We start from the raw sequence: 14,990 nt of genomic DNA, 5'->3' as shown, positions 1-14,990 counted from the left end.
TTGACATTTTAATGGAAATAGTTAAAAATCCAGCTTCGACAGAAGATGCCCCAGCATCTAAAAGGAAAAAAAGTGTCAGTGAAAAATTTTGATTATTAAAGAGCTGTCACAGTTCCACAAAGCTCCACTTCTTAATGTCATTTTTCATTTTCCAAAAGGTCAGGTGGGTAAGGAGAAACTAATAAGCTGGAAAAAAAAAAAAACGACCGGCTTCATTTCTGAGCGTGTTTTCCTCGGGAACTGTGCTACCATTTATTGGTCTGATGGGTTTCCTTCGCATTTGGGAAGCTCTGAATGCAGCTCTTTGCCTGTTACACGCAAAACATTTACAGCCCAAAGAGGCCAGCTCGTTAGTAATTACTGTGATGAGTTCTTCACAGCGTTTCGCTGAAAGGTGATTGAGCCCCTAATGCAGACAGCAGATATTTTTTCCTCAGTTAATGGTGTGGTAAATTATTCCGGCGAGGGGGCTCATTGAATGCCTCCTTTGAAACAAGTTAAAGACTACAAAGGAAAGAAAGCGCTATAGGGCTCTTCAGCTCGGGGAGAAAACCCTTACGGAGGGTCTCAAATCTAGATCTTCCCAAAGTTTTTGCAAGAGCGTAGGGCCGTGTCACGCAGACGGTGGCTAGCACCAGCAAATGGACGGGGCAGGTGATGCAGGATATATTTTCCAACAGCAAAAATGGGGGAAAGCTCATCTGACGGGAGCAAAGCTCCTGTCTTGGCGGCGCGTGCTGGCTGGTTGCAGGAAGGTCTAACTTAAACGTCGGCTCTAATTTTTTGCAGCAGAATCAGCCAAAGAACCCAGGGATCCCGGTCCCGCGTCCCTTGTTAAAATGATTATACTGTACGTCCTCTTTCATTTAGTCGGCCCCGCCAGCTAAGATCAATTTTAGGCTCCGCTGGCTTTTGTCGGAAGATCTCAAGATGTATTATCTACAATTTATTTTATTTTGTCTTCATCTGGGCAGTGGCTGGAGAGGATAAAGTGGGGTCTCCCGGAACAACTTTATTGCTTCGGCCTCTCCCCTGCAGCAGGCTTTGGCACGAGAACGTTTCTCTCCTCCTCTCCATCAGAAAGCAATTTCCTTTCTCCCCGCTGCGCCCGGCGAGTCACACCGCGAAGCCCTGCGAGGAAGGACGGCTTCCACCCGTTCCCGCTTCCGGAGGAGGCCAAACGCTCGCCGCCCAAACGCGGCGTTCGCTCTTGTCTCCGAGGCGGTGCCGAAGCCCTAATGGGCTTGTTCAGCTCGTGAAATTGTGCCTCGCGCTGCGGAAATGCCGAAATCGGAGGGGGAAAGGCTGGAATTACGGGGCTTTGAGCGCTGAGGCTTTTCCTTAGCTGCTGGCCTCGCTCGCGGCATTACTGATGTATTTATTGCCCAATCCGAAGCCAAGAGGGCTGCAGTGGAAAGGAAAAATTGTCCTTGTTTTTTTACTTTAGGGATCAAAAAGCGTCTTTCAATCTGAGCTGAATATACCCATGTTTATATCTGAGGACCATAATTATCTTTTCTCTTATGCCGCCTGTCTCTTTTTAGATAATGTTTAAACTGCAGGGAAGTTGCTAGCTCTGCTGCAGTGCAGCCCAGCAGAAATATTTGAGGCTTAGCAGCAAGAGGGGTGCAGGGTTTGCCTCATTTTCCTTCTCCCTTCGATTCCCAGTGTGCACAAGGCTGGAAGTTCCCCTTGATTTTTTTAAATACGAAGCAACAAATATCTTCTGCTAGTTACAAGGATCCTTCGGAAACTGAGTTTGCAGGCTGTGAAACAGGACATCCATCAGTGCGATAAATTAATTTACTTTTTAGGCTTTCTTTGGTTTTGCTTCCTCTGTTGGCCAGAGGTTCAGAAATCCCCATGGAAGAAGATTCGTTTTGCAAAGCCAGGTTCCAGCACGATGCTAAGGCAGATTTGTGCTCAGCAGCATGAATCAAATACTGGTCTGTGCTTCCACATCCCTGCTGCAAGTGTTTCTTCTGCTTTCTGTGGCAACTCTCTAAACTTGGAGAATGAGAGCAGCATTTGCCCCCCGTAGCCTAATGGACCATGTGTTGCTCGGACAATACTAAGGCTCCCAAAGGGTGAAAGAGGAAATACTGGGAGGATATGGAGCTGTTGCTTCAGGTAAGGAGGTCAGAATAATTTAAGAAAATACAATTTTATTTGTTCCCAGTTGCTCCGTGCACTGGTTTCTGGTGACAGCATAAATCTGGACTGAAGCCATTAACTTGGAGAGAATACCTCTGATATAAGTCCCCGTTACCGAAAGCAGAACGTGGTCTCGTAGGGCAAGCCAACCTTCTGGAGCATAAACAGCTTCCGAATTATCCATCCTCCGTTCTTCACGGGTCGAAATGGATGAGACGGAGCATCGAGGTGCACTAACGCTGGGAAGATGGCACTCGGGGCTGACGTATCTCATAGACAAGAAATCTTGGTTGCATACGAGTGGAGGAATGCTATGCCCTGGTTTTCTTTCTTTCAAGAAATAAGATAACTTCTTGAGGACAGCAAAAGCTCTGTGTGGCTTTTATTTTCTCACTTCCAATTTCATCAAATAAGGAAAAAAAAAATCACTTCAGCACTGCGCTCTTTGCTGGAATGAATCCTTCTGCCTGACTTGCAGAGATTTGTAATAGAAATGCTGGCAGACCCTAATTTATAACGGTGTGAACAAAGCCATGGTAATGGGCCTTGGAAAAGAGAAAATGCTTAAAGCTTGTAAAGCTTAGGATGGCTGAGTGCAGGAAAGGCCAACAGAGCTGTTCCAGAGGACTGTGGTCAGAAAACTAAAGATGTGGTTGTTGGTATTGGTGCAAAACACACGTGTTGTACGAATGATCCCCTCCTGTGAGGCAGGAGCACTGCAGAGGGATGCGCTGCCCAGCCCGGGTGGGCAAATCGCTGGTGCTTATACAGGCAGCAGAGCAGAAATCCAGAGATGGTGGGCAATGCATAAAACTCACTTAAAAAAACTGCAAGCCCATATTGCATTTTTATGCATTTGTTAAAAATGTGAGACCACAGCCCCGAATCCACTTCTTTTGACTCAGTGCGTGTCGGTGATCGGTGCATTTGCAGGCAGAGCAGGCTTCGTCCGCAGCGATGCCGCGTCGGCTGCCGGGGGAGCTCAGCCTCCTGCCGTCGGGCTTTGCTTTTGGGTAGAAATGCATATGTGCCTGTAAGTGCATATTAGTGCTCAGCGTCACTGTTAAATATTGCTCTGGAGAGAAGCACTGAAATGTTTTGGCTCAGGGCAGCGTTTCTCGAGGGTCCTTCATCTTCTCCTTCAGTTCAGCTGCAAATGAGGTATTGACATAATGAATAAAACAAAAACATCCCGGGTAGTGGCAGAGCTTATAAAATTGCCCGTAATGCCTCTGTACGCCTCTTTATCTAGTCGGGTCTTGCCTAGTTTAGCCTCCGAGTAGCAAAGCAAGAAAGAAATACGTTTATAAATTGGGGCGGGAAGGCGAGAGTGTGGGAGAACAGGAGAAAAATATAGTTAATAGGCATTCAGTCTGTAATCTCTCCGTGGCACCGAGAGGGCCACCGGATATGTGAACTGAGGAACAAGCGCAAAGCTATATGTTTTAGGACTGCTCAGTGCATCACAGTGAAATACGTTGCTTTTGGAAGTATGGTAATATTATATGCAAGTTAAAATACTTAACTATAAATGTTTCAAAATAAATGCTTTTCACTTTGTTTTGCTTCTTATCATAGTTCAGCTCTTTGTCCTGATATCTAACAAGCAAATTTCAATGTCTTTTTGTATGATAGAAACTCTGTTTTTTTATGACTTAACTTCAGCCATTAAATTTCCAGGAAACTGAGAAATGAGGCTTCTGCTAAATCCATTTTAAGCCCATTTTGAGAAAGGTTTTTCATCCACTCTAAATTTTTACGCGATTTGTCACTGAGCAGCAAGCTCAGTTTTGAGGACTGTGAGCATCTGGTTTACGGCATCGGATGCGTCGGAGCCTTCAGCTCTGTGGCTGGCGGTGACCAGGACCGAGCGCTAGGGAGGAAGGCCCAGACTGCCCAAAATACACCTGACAAACTGTGCTGAAAAACTGGAAAAGTTCCCACCTATGTTAACAGTCACGTATTACTTAAACCCAATCCCTAGAGGAGCTGCTCGCCCATTACAGGACCAGCTTAATATTTTATCCGCCCCAATGAGCAACTGCAGCAAAACCATTTGTCGCTATGCTGCTTCGCTTTGCCTTGGAAGTGCCAAGGATACAGGACTCGGTTGCTTTAATACGGAGCAAGTGAGTCTGTAGAAAAGCCCTAGTCTTCTGGAGAACCTAACACTGCTTCTTAACTAGCCCGTAGTTCAGACGAGACGTACTAGCCTCATGCTCTGCTGCCCCAAAGCATTTTCTTGCCATAATACATAAGTACAAATGAAGTGAAAGGTCCGTTTTGCTCCATTTTTTGTAGTTACCCAAAAGAACCCAACTTGCTTATGGCAGCTTATTAGAGCAGGAGATAACACCAACCATCAGGATTTCCTCTGGGTGGAGCAGTCCCAGATGTAATAAGGAATTTTGGTTTTGCCTTTGCGCGGCAGGTTTATCAAAGCTACATACTGCACCTCCTGCCCGGACCCGGTACTTGCTCTGTGCAACGCGCGGGATAAGACGAGCGGCTGCCCAGCGCACGGACTTCTGCTGCCAGGCTTGCAGCAGCCCCATGCCTTGTTGCAGGAGGGCTCTGCCGCATCCGTTCGCAGCAGGCTCCAAATCTCCAACTGAGGTTTAAGCAAACTTCATCTTTGGCTTCAGACTAGCCCCATTCCCCTACATTCCCCGTAGGTTTCATCGCTTTTTTTGGACGTTAGGATTGCTATGAACCTCTTTAACAGACGCGCAGGATTTATCCTTCCTGGTGAGGAATGATGACTCGTAAAGCCAGAGTACCTGCATGCAAGTAAATCAAGCAAACGAGCCTGCGTGGGGTTGGCCTGGCCCGCGTTCGCGTGGCTGCCTGCCCAGCTTCCCGTGCTGCGCTGTGTTCGGGGCACGAGGCCAGGAATGTACCTGTGCCCCTCGCTCCCTAAAATATGGGCCTGGAAGCTATTCGAGAGCCTTGCAGTAAAAACGCAACAACTTCCCTAGGCCAGTGAAAATCCCCCAGCCCGTTATATCGCACGCTTGTGAAAGATGGGATTGATTCAATTAGTTATTCCAAAGTCTCAGCTTGCATATGATTTATATTACAGCTTAAAATGGGCCCATCCATCGTGGCGAGCCTCAAATACTTTTTTTCATGAGCGGTTATGTACATGAATACCCCCAAAACCATATAATTCTCCTAATCCCCTTGGACTGACTCTGTTCAAGGTTTTTTAAGGCACAGAGTTTTCATCCAAAATAAGCACTGTTGGAAAGGAAGATTCTCTTCCTTCACTCTTGCATTTTGGAAAAATCCCTGTTCCTTCTTACCAATTCTTTACTGGAGAGCTGGGCAAAATTTGCTCCTTAATGAGTACGGTTTGGGGCTAATCTTTGCTACTTTGAATCTTGTGGGAAGATCTTATTTGGACAGAACTAGGTCGAGTATGTTTCAGTTGCCTGGTGCTCTTAAAATCCTCTTGTCAGAGTCCTAAATAACACATTGCCTTATTCATAAACAACCTAAGCAGATCAGGGTTTGCCATATGTACCGGCGAAGCACAGTTCAGAGTGTGACAGTGATGTGCTACTACGAGCCGCGAGCTTATCAAAGGGTTTTGCTGCATGAAGCAGCGACAACAAAAATACACTGCAGCATTACGGGAGCCTCATTTGTTCAATGAGCCTCCAGTAGAAATGAAAGCGCAACGCTTGTGATGGCTTGAAAGAAAATTGCAGCATGGATTTTTCAAGTCTGTAGGAACGCAAAGGTTTTTATCGTGTAGGAACAAATTTGATCATTAGTTCATGTCATTATGGTCCATATATATTGCAGCATCATGAAGTGCATAAAACTGCACTTCTGTGGGCTACGAGTGCGATAATTTCTGCTGTTGTCTTGCAGGAGCGGGAGCAAAACCCCTCGTATAACACCGGGGTTTTGACCCTATGAGGGAGAACATAAAAGAGCACCAGTGTTTCAAGTACTAATGGTCACGAAGAAAGAAAATGAACATGATTTTGTTTGTTGGACTTGCTCCCTCTGTCCTACCCTGGCTCATAAAAAGCCAGTTTCTCATCTTTGTGCCCTTCCAGTTTGTCTGAGGTGCGGGGTCCTGGCACATCGCAGAGAGCCGGGTTCTGGACCGGGTGTCAGGGGACCAGATTGCAATTTTTTTTCCAGCAACGACCTGTTATTTGACCTTGGGCAATTGGCTTTCTTCATGGCTACGCAATGCTGCTGGTTAGATTTGTCAGCTCCTGGGCAATAAGCCATGCAGACTCATTTCTTAACAAAAAGGATTCTCCATTTCAGCTGAATTTTACAAACGCTAATATCAGACAAATTTTTGAAAAGTAGTATTTTTAACTCTTCTGTTTCAAATTGTTTAAGCATATCTTGTTCCAGTCCATGTATTGCCCTAGCTGCTGTGGTGTAACCTTAAACCTAACCTTAGATGAGTCACCTTTTATATAAGTGTGTGTGTGCACGTGTGTGTGTGTGTGCATGTAGATATATATATATATATATGCACACACATATATATAGGTTGTTTATAATTGTAGGACCTTATTGCAATAGCTCAATACTTTTGCAGCCCTCGTGTCTGTTGTGGTATGCACTTAATATTAAAAATAATGCAAGTTTGGTGCTGCAAATACTTATTACATAGGGAAAATAGACTGCATGCTATTTAATAAGGGGTACAGAGAGATTTTTGGTGTTTAGATTGTGGCTGAATCTTGTTGCTCTCTGGCAGTAACTAAAAATTAATACCACGGTGTTAATTTAGACTATGTCACCTTGTTATTGCTGCAGTTCTCTGTCAGCATTTGACTTTCCAGTCGTCACTTCTGTTTTTCATGCCTTTACTGGCCCTCTCAGCAGAGAGGCCAGGGGAGGTGAGGAGAAGCAATTTCCAGCTGTGCTTTTAGAAAGGGTCTCCCATGGCCGGGCTGAAGCCGAGTCCCGGGGCAGCACGGGGAGATGATGACACCAGGTCTCCCTCCAGCACGGTTTCATTCCCAGTTTTGTCTCCCTTCTTTGTCTCCCCAGCTGTAGAGTCGTTGCACTCCTTAAACGACCAGATCTCTCATTTTATTGTGAACAAGTCGAAAACGCTGGACGAAGACGAAGATGCATTTTTGCCCAGCGAGAAGGAATCTCTGAGAAGCTCCATGATGCTGATGAGGCACCTGCTACGGGACGCACAGGTACGAAATCGATAAACCCACCTCCGTTAGGATGTGCAGAATGCCCCTTGCGCAGATCCAGACATCAGGCCCTGACACTTGTTTAAAACTGACTTTGGCTTCTGAAATTCACGGCTGCAGAAAGGACATCTTGGCACGCAGAGTTTTGATAGGCCTATATGTTAGATTTAGGGTTGCGGACTGCTTTGAAGTTACAGAAGGAAAAGGAGCAATATACTGGTTGATGGGAATGTAGCATCGGTTCTAGCAAAAGAAAATCTTTTTGTCACTGAGCATCTGTGCTGAGCGCCAGTTTTAAGAGTGCCAGACACATAACTGAACTGTTTGGTTTAACCGTGATCCAAAATGTCAGTTAAAAGCCATGCATACGTGTGCAGATGTTTCTTTGTGCCCTCACTGCTTTTACATAAAATCTCTCTCTCTCTCTCTGTAGGTTTACTATGTTACAGTGCAATTCCTTCAGACCATAAAAAAACCCCTTTGAAATATTCAGGATATTTATCTTTTCCGTATTCCCTTTTAATCTTTATTTGTAAAGCTTAGATGGAAAATGGCACTTTGCATTGGAGGCTTGTTTGGAAAACAGCAAGGTCTCTTTCTTCTGCCTCCTGCAAAGCTGGTCTCGGACTGTCCCGAGCACTTGTGATACTCTTCTTGCTCGTGACACATGCTAAACTGCCTGCATTGATATTGCTGGGTCAGTACAAGCACCCAAGTTATGCAGATCCTTCCATTTCCACCCACGAGCCCTTGCTTTCCAACTCATAATGGTTGACTCTGGCTCTTTGCTGCCTTGCTAACAAAAAATGGAAACACGTATTAGATTCACGGGGTGTCTGAAGGTCATCTGCTTCAGCTTAGGTCAGGCTGCTCAGGGCTGAGTCCAGGCCAGTTTTGAAGCTCTCCAAGGGTGAGGATCCCACAGCCTCTGTGGGCCCCTTTTCCCTTCTTTGATCATTCTCATGGTGAACATTTTTTTTCTGATCATCTAATTGGTATTTCCCTTGTTGCCATGTTTGCCCATTGCCTCTCATTAAAAGCCTAATAAGAAAATAAAAGAGGAGGGAATTACTCCTATAAGGATTAGCTGTACTGTGTGCAAAATCATCTTATCCAGGGCTTTTTCCTCATCTTTATTCCATGCTAACCCCGTCTTGCCATTGGGAGGACCAACACGGATTGGTGCAGATAGTATAAAACTGTGGTTACCCAGACCCCCGTTAACCAAATAGCATGCTTACCCCGATGCTCCCCGGGACCCAGTTTCCCGTGACTTGCTGCCAGCATTGTACAAGTACCTTCGTGGAAAACTTAAACAGAGAAAGCTACACATTTCCATGTTTTATTCCTGCATATTCTCATGTGGAGTCTGGTGGTTATTTGAGCAAACTTACTCTTTCTCTCACTTGCAAAGCCCTTCGCTCCTAATTAGGTTTGGCTAATAGAGCTTTTGTCACATGCAAGAAGTGAGCTGGGAATGGCTGGTGTTAGTGACAACTGTATTTTAATGGTGGATATTTTCGTACGTAGAGCGAGGCAACTGTATTTAGTCGTGTGCCAAAGTTTTTGGATGCTCAGCGCTTGGAGTCAAGTGAGAAGGATGGATGGCTGAATCCAGCAGAGGTCTTCAGCCAGTTGCTAAAACTCGCCTGCGGCCTTTGAATGAGCCTTCCCGGCTTGACCCGCTGCCAGTGCTTCCTGACGTGTGGATTAGCGATAATCAGCCTGAAGCTTCTCCCATCTCATTTTGTACAAAATCGTACACAGTGTAGCCGTGGCTGCTCATGGCAGTGTTGCAAAACTGTGAAGAATTTATCAGAGACAACCTTATGGATCTCTTATCTGGTGTCAAAAAAGGCAATTTTTTCTTTAACTCAGAAAATGCTCCAGCAAAGCAAAAAAAAAAAACAACCCCAAAACCCAAGGTATTGTTTCAAAAAATGCCAAGATGCAAATGACTACACATTGGACAAATAGGCAGCTGTTTTTTCTGCAGATAGTTAGGGCAGGCTCATTCTGCTCTGCTGCCTCAAAGGTAGATTTAGCTTCATGGCAGAGACCGTTGCACATGTGGCAGCTCCCCATAGTCCCTCAGCACATCAGCACCTACCAGGACCATCGGCAGGAGATGTCCTAGCAGAGCCCACCCAGGGAGGGCACAGGGAACCAACCTGACACCTCTACGTAGGATTTTGTCTCTGGTTGCAGCGCTCAGGCCACTCTTGTACGTCTTCAGCCAACTCACTTGTCTCAGATCAAAGCCTGAGGCACGGCTAGGAAGAAATGGAGAACATTAAGGGTTAAATTGTGCTTTTGGATTTGCATATATAGCTTGTGCTGCAGGTGGAAATACCTCTGGGGGAGTCAGGCGTAGAGGGCTGGGAACAGACAGATGCTCCAGAGGCAGCTGCATGTTGCAGATAAAATAAATACGGGGCAAGAAGTACCCATTGATAATCCACTTACACAGGAATTCTTTTTTTAGCACCTGAGAATTGCTTTATTACTGATCAGTTGTCCTGAATACATACTAAGTGCTGTCTGTGATAGTGTGACTGATTAAGGAGATGCTAATAACAATGGGGAAATGTCAAGTGCCGCTGTGTCCTCCCGATGCATCTGGAGCTCTTCCCAGGCAGCGCAGGCCGGCTCTTGCCTGGGTTTTTTGAGCTGGAAGGATGACAAGGTGGGAAGTGATAGTGATGAGTAAAAGGATGGAACTGAGCAGGTGACAACGTCAAGTACAAAAAACCCCAAACAAATAAGTCCTCTGAGGCATGAAAGAAACATGAGGTTGGCGGCAAGCTACCTAAACAGGAATTTTGCCACCAGTGAGTGCATATAAAGTACACACTCGCCACGATTTCAGAGTGCCCTATGGCTCTAATTGCACTGGAGGGGAAAATATCACTAATGCAATAATTTCCTTTTCTTTCACCTGATCTCATTTCTTTCCAGTAAGTGTTTTCTTAATGGGATGATGGAGCTCTGCGTGTCTAAGCAAGAGTGATTGTGCTAGGCTCTGTACAAAGATAAACTGAAATCTTGTGTTTGGCCCTTCTCCTCCTGTTCGTCCTCAACATCTTGGCATGAGCCTGATTTTGGCTGGCAGGAGCTTGAAGAGAGACTATTCAGCCTGAATTTTGGGGTATAATTAGCTGGACTGCTCATCTGCCAGAGTGACTGATCTTTTGAATTCCATGGGGATGGACAACAGGCATTTCTCACTTCCCTGATGCTATTATCTGCTTTTAAAGCTGGTTTAAAAAGACAGTCTGTGGCAATGACCATCTAAAGGCTGCTGAGTTTCTGGTACGGAGAGAATTTTTACAAATTTTAGTAACTCTGCCTGGGATGCCAGCAGGCTGGAGACACGGCTGAAGTAAAGGCTTGAGATCCTCCAGTTCTAACCTTGATATTGAGTGGCTTTTTTGGCTTTACATGAATCACAAAAAAAACAATCACTGATTGGAAGTCAGTGATTTAGTGACAGTCTTTCCAATCTGCAGGCCATTGGGAGTCTCTTGATCTTGGCTTTCTTGACCCTGGTGGTCTCCAGCCATTACCCCGTGGACGAGATTTCCTCATTGCAAAAATACCCTATTGCAAGGATTGCTCACCGAGCCGTGCGCTTGCCGCCAGGCTCAGCTGTGCATTTCCAAACGGCTTTGGTAATGAAGCCTCACCCTTCCTCCAAGTGAGGGCTGAAGCTTTGCTTTCCGATTGCTCCATTCTCATCTTTGTTTCAGGTTTTCAGCAGCCCCATGACGTCAGTCAGAAAGCATAAAGGCATTACATTCCCCTAAACAGGGCTGAACAAGTAATCATCTGCGTAGTAGACCTGAAAGGAGGGAGCAATCCAAGAGGAAATTGAAATAGTGTTATATGAACTTAAAAGCTGCTCTTAGATAAAACCAGTGCATGAAAGCAGATCAAGAGCGAAGGTGCATTTTTTCTGTGTGACACATTCCATCCTCCATATAGTATGAGAGTGAATAAACAATTTCATTTCTGCTAGGCAGCCCAATGCAAGATGCTGTCACGTGGATATGGCATCGTATGATAGATGGTCATTGTTGTCAATCATTTCTGACAGTCCTATTATGCTTGGAAGGGATGTTTGCTCTGTGCATGTTGTTTTATAATCCTCAGAGGTGGAATTTTGTAGCCTAGCAGTGTTTTTTTTTGCTCTGTCGTTTCCCTAAGCAAGATTTATTGCTTTTGAGACACACGTGACTTGAATCCATTATACCTTCAAACTTTAAATCTCCCTCCAGCTTTGGCTAAACTACTTTTTTTTTTTTTTTTTTTTTTTTTTTTTTTTCTTTTTATTTTTTAATCCCCCTGCCGCTTTGGTTTAATTTTTTTTTTTTTTTTTTTTTTTTTTTGCTTTTTACTTGACTTCTCTCTGTTTCTAATTGCTATTGTGAGAGATTTAACTGGCATGGAACAGAAGGTACCTAACATCTAAAGGCTGAGTCATATGCAGCAGATCTAATCTAGCAGTTTGCCAAAACAATTTGTTTAATGAATTGCAAAGGTACATCCAGGCTTGCAGCATCAGCCTAGAAGTAGGTTAATATTCTCTCTTATATGAAAGAACACATGTAAAATAAAAGGCTTCTTTCCCACATGCCTGACCTTAAATGCCAAGCTTTCAGGAAGTTCTGAACATCTAGTTACTTCCATAAAGTGTTTAATTGATTTCAAGTAGATTTTAAGTTCTTTGGAAGAAATACTCTCTTTTTATTCCATTTCTTTCACAGTGGTGTTGTGATTATCATTGGGGCCACTTAGGTGTTGTTGTAAAAGAAATAAGGAGTTAGAGAGCCAATCTTTTTGTTACAATCAAGTCCTCATATGATGACTGTGCTTTTCAGATACGGTCATAAAACACATGGTACAAAAGAATAAGACTAGCTTAGTGGAGCACTTGGCTTAAATTTATTTGAATTTCAGTAGTTGACTATGCGTGATTTGGAGACCTTAAGGATATTCAGTTGGTTCTCTGCTGAGGGGTTAATTTCTTTTCTAGGTAAGGAAAGAAAACAAGCCTGGCAGTGCTGCCAGCCTGCGTTCTGTTCACAAAACAGTATGGGTGTTGTGCAAAAATTATATGGGGGAAGGGCAGAAAGAACCCACATCCTTCCGTGAGTGTTTGACAACTGTGAGGTACAACAAATGATTTAAGGTCAATGTAAGGTCTTTTATATTATAATCTTTTCCTCAGTAGTCTCTTTCTTCTTTCCGAGGCAGGCTCTTGCTGAAGCAGCTGTGATGGTAGCTGCAGGACTAGCAGCAGAGTAGTGCTATTTCATCAATTGACCTTTAAAAATAATTCTTATTTTCTACAGAGATCTGTTGTTTAAAACCGACCATGTTGTTGCAATATTCTGCTCGCAAGTTTAATACGTACCACCGTCTGCTTCTCACACTTGGAGCAGGCAGAGCTTTAGGAACAAAACACCATGACCTTTATTTTCCTGCGAGTGGGTCATATTGGTATCAACAGGAGGAAAAGTGAAGGGAGGATTTGCTCTCCGTTTCAATAAACTGCCATTGTTTGAGTTCTGAAAGCCTCCTCGCCACACTGATGCATTTCAAACGACACGGGGGCAGATACAACATTAGTTCTTGGTTATGAAATATTATCAAAATACCATTTTAACTGGTGTTCACACATCAGTGTTCACATTTTGGAGGCTGGTTCATCTTGGAAAATGACATCAGATAGAATCAGATGTTTAGTGCAAAACCTGCAAAACAAACTTGCTGCTCCATACACGTTGCCTATTTTACATTAATCTTGTATCATCCCATTTGTAATCATCCCATTTCCATATGAAGAAATATTCCTAGGCACTTTCAAGCCAGCGGTTCATATTCTAACGATCCCTGCTAGGTCTAGTTGGAAGCGGAGCACAAAAGCCTCTTATTTCTGTTGAAGGAGAAGAAGATAAAACACAGAACCTAGCAAGTTTGATCAAGGGTCGCATTGTGCCTAATGACATCATTAGCAAGTGTTGCACGAACGTGGTTTGCAGAGCCTTTCCCTAAAAGCGTACCTGACAGCCCACCACTGCTTTCCGTGGTCGGGGAGAGGAAAAATTGATTTGTGGACTGCCTCTATTAGTTCAATTTATTTGGAGACTGATGTGCTGTATAATGAACGGCGATCAAAGCTACCCCTAAAAGAGCTAGTGGGGCTGCAGCGTGGATGCTCCCGTCTTCCCCAACGCAACGCTCCTTGCCGTTAGCTGCTCGCCAGTGATGAGGTTGGGTCGGAACGATGATCCTTTTGAACGCTGTACGTGGGTTCGCTTGTTATTCATCACCTGTTTTTAGCTACCCGTAACTTATTGATTCATGTGGGGGGGTGTTGCAGACTGACATTCTCTGTCCTTCATTTTTAGTGTAAGGTAGGGACTTTGCAAAACGTGTGACGCCGTTTAGTCTGGAGATTTCCTTACTGTGTCTGAATGGAGGGAAAAAGAGGGTTTGCACAACTCTTCATACATGATTGAGGAGGCTGAAAGCTCTAGTCTATCTCAGTTGCCGTTTGCCAGGGAAGGAAAAGCTAATCCTGCTGTGCTGTTGTACCCGTCACCTCTGTCGGTCCGTTTGTCCTGCTGGCTCCTGTCCTTCACCCCCGTCCTGCGCCAGACGGGGTCCATCACACCAGAGCAGCTCCTGCCGCTTGGCTAGTGCAGACGGAGCGAGTTCACCCAATGTCCAGACGGGGTCCATCACACCAGAGCATCTCTTGTCGCTCGGCTAGTGCAGACGGAGCGAGTTCACCCGATGTTTCATTCCTCCTGACACCGATCTGTTTGATCAGCCTCGTGCAACGCTGCCAAGTAAGAGTAGTTGTCGTGGTGCATTTTTCACTGCTCCTGCTTGGCAGGGTTGTCATCTGGGGGTCGCCGCGGTCATCGAGCTGCTGCTGCACCAGGTACGGCGCACCGGCCGGCCTCGGCACCCCTCCTCCCTGGGGCCGTGCGGGAAAAAGACATTTTGAATTTGTTAAATCCTTATCCGTACAAAACACGACTGCCGGCATCACGAAGGGAATCTAAACGCGGCTCGTTTGTGATACGGGGCTGCTTGTTGTTACTAAGGCTCCTGCCATCCCCTTCATCACGGCGCTGTGTCTCAATTTGTTTCTTGCCTGGGCGATGCGGTACGTGCTGCGGTTTTCAATGTGGTTTGCTCTGTTCTTACCAAACTGCGCTGGGGGCAGCGAAAAGCGATGGTTTCCCAGGCAGGGAGGAGACCCGTCGTTTTGCACCGCAGGGCCGAGCGCCTGGGGAGCCGCGGAGCAGAGGGGAAGGGCCCGGGATGGGGTGGGGGGCCGAGGGTAGGTGACCTGTTCCGGGAATTGAGGATTTAGGAGGGGGTAGAAAGCGCTGTCACGCTGAGGGACAGGCCTGAGCTGGGAAGCAGAGTGCAGGGGAAACGTGAAAACTGGGGAGGGATCCTGGGAGAGACCAGCGCAGCTCAGACTTGCAAACAGGGTGGGAGCAAAGATGAAAAATGGGAGTGAAAATCCTTCTTGCAAAGGGGACAGGAAGCAAAGAGCAACCAGGGGCAACCTGGTCCCACCCTGCAGTTCACTCTTCTGTGTCTTTCTTGTGTTGGTTTTCTCGC

General features: G+C 45.5%; 1 protein-coding gene across 1 annotated transcript in view; it reads left to right on the top strand.

The window, feature by feature from the left end:
- Positions 1–13,317, top strand: part of LOC112970042 (putative uncharacterized protein C1orf196) — a 52,891-nt gene extending 39,574 nt beyond the window's left edge. The window contains exons 2-3 of the mRNA XM_026073995.1: positions 7,186–7,343; positions 13,291–13,317. Coding sequence (XP_025929780.1) covers positions 7,186–7,343; positions 13,291–13,317 — 185 coding nt within the window. The remainder of the gene's footprint in view (positions 1–7,185; positions 7,344–13,290) is intronic.
- Positions 13,318–14,990: the final 1,673 nt, after the last annotated feature.

Source organism: Apteryx rowi, unplaced genomic scaffold (genome assembly GCF_003343035.1).
Source record: "Apteryx rowi isolate R43461 unplaced genomic scaffold, aptRow1 scaffold_38, whole genome shotgun sequence".
Lineage (NCBI taxonomy): Eukaryota > Metazoa > Chordata > Aves > Apterygiformes > Apterygidae > Apteryx > Apteryx rowi.
The sequence above is the reverse complement of the archived record's forward strand: the minus strand, read 5'-3'. Positions and strand labels throughout refer to the sequence as shown.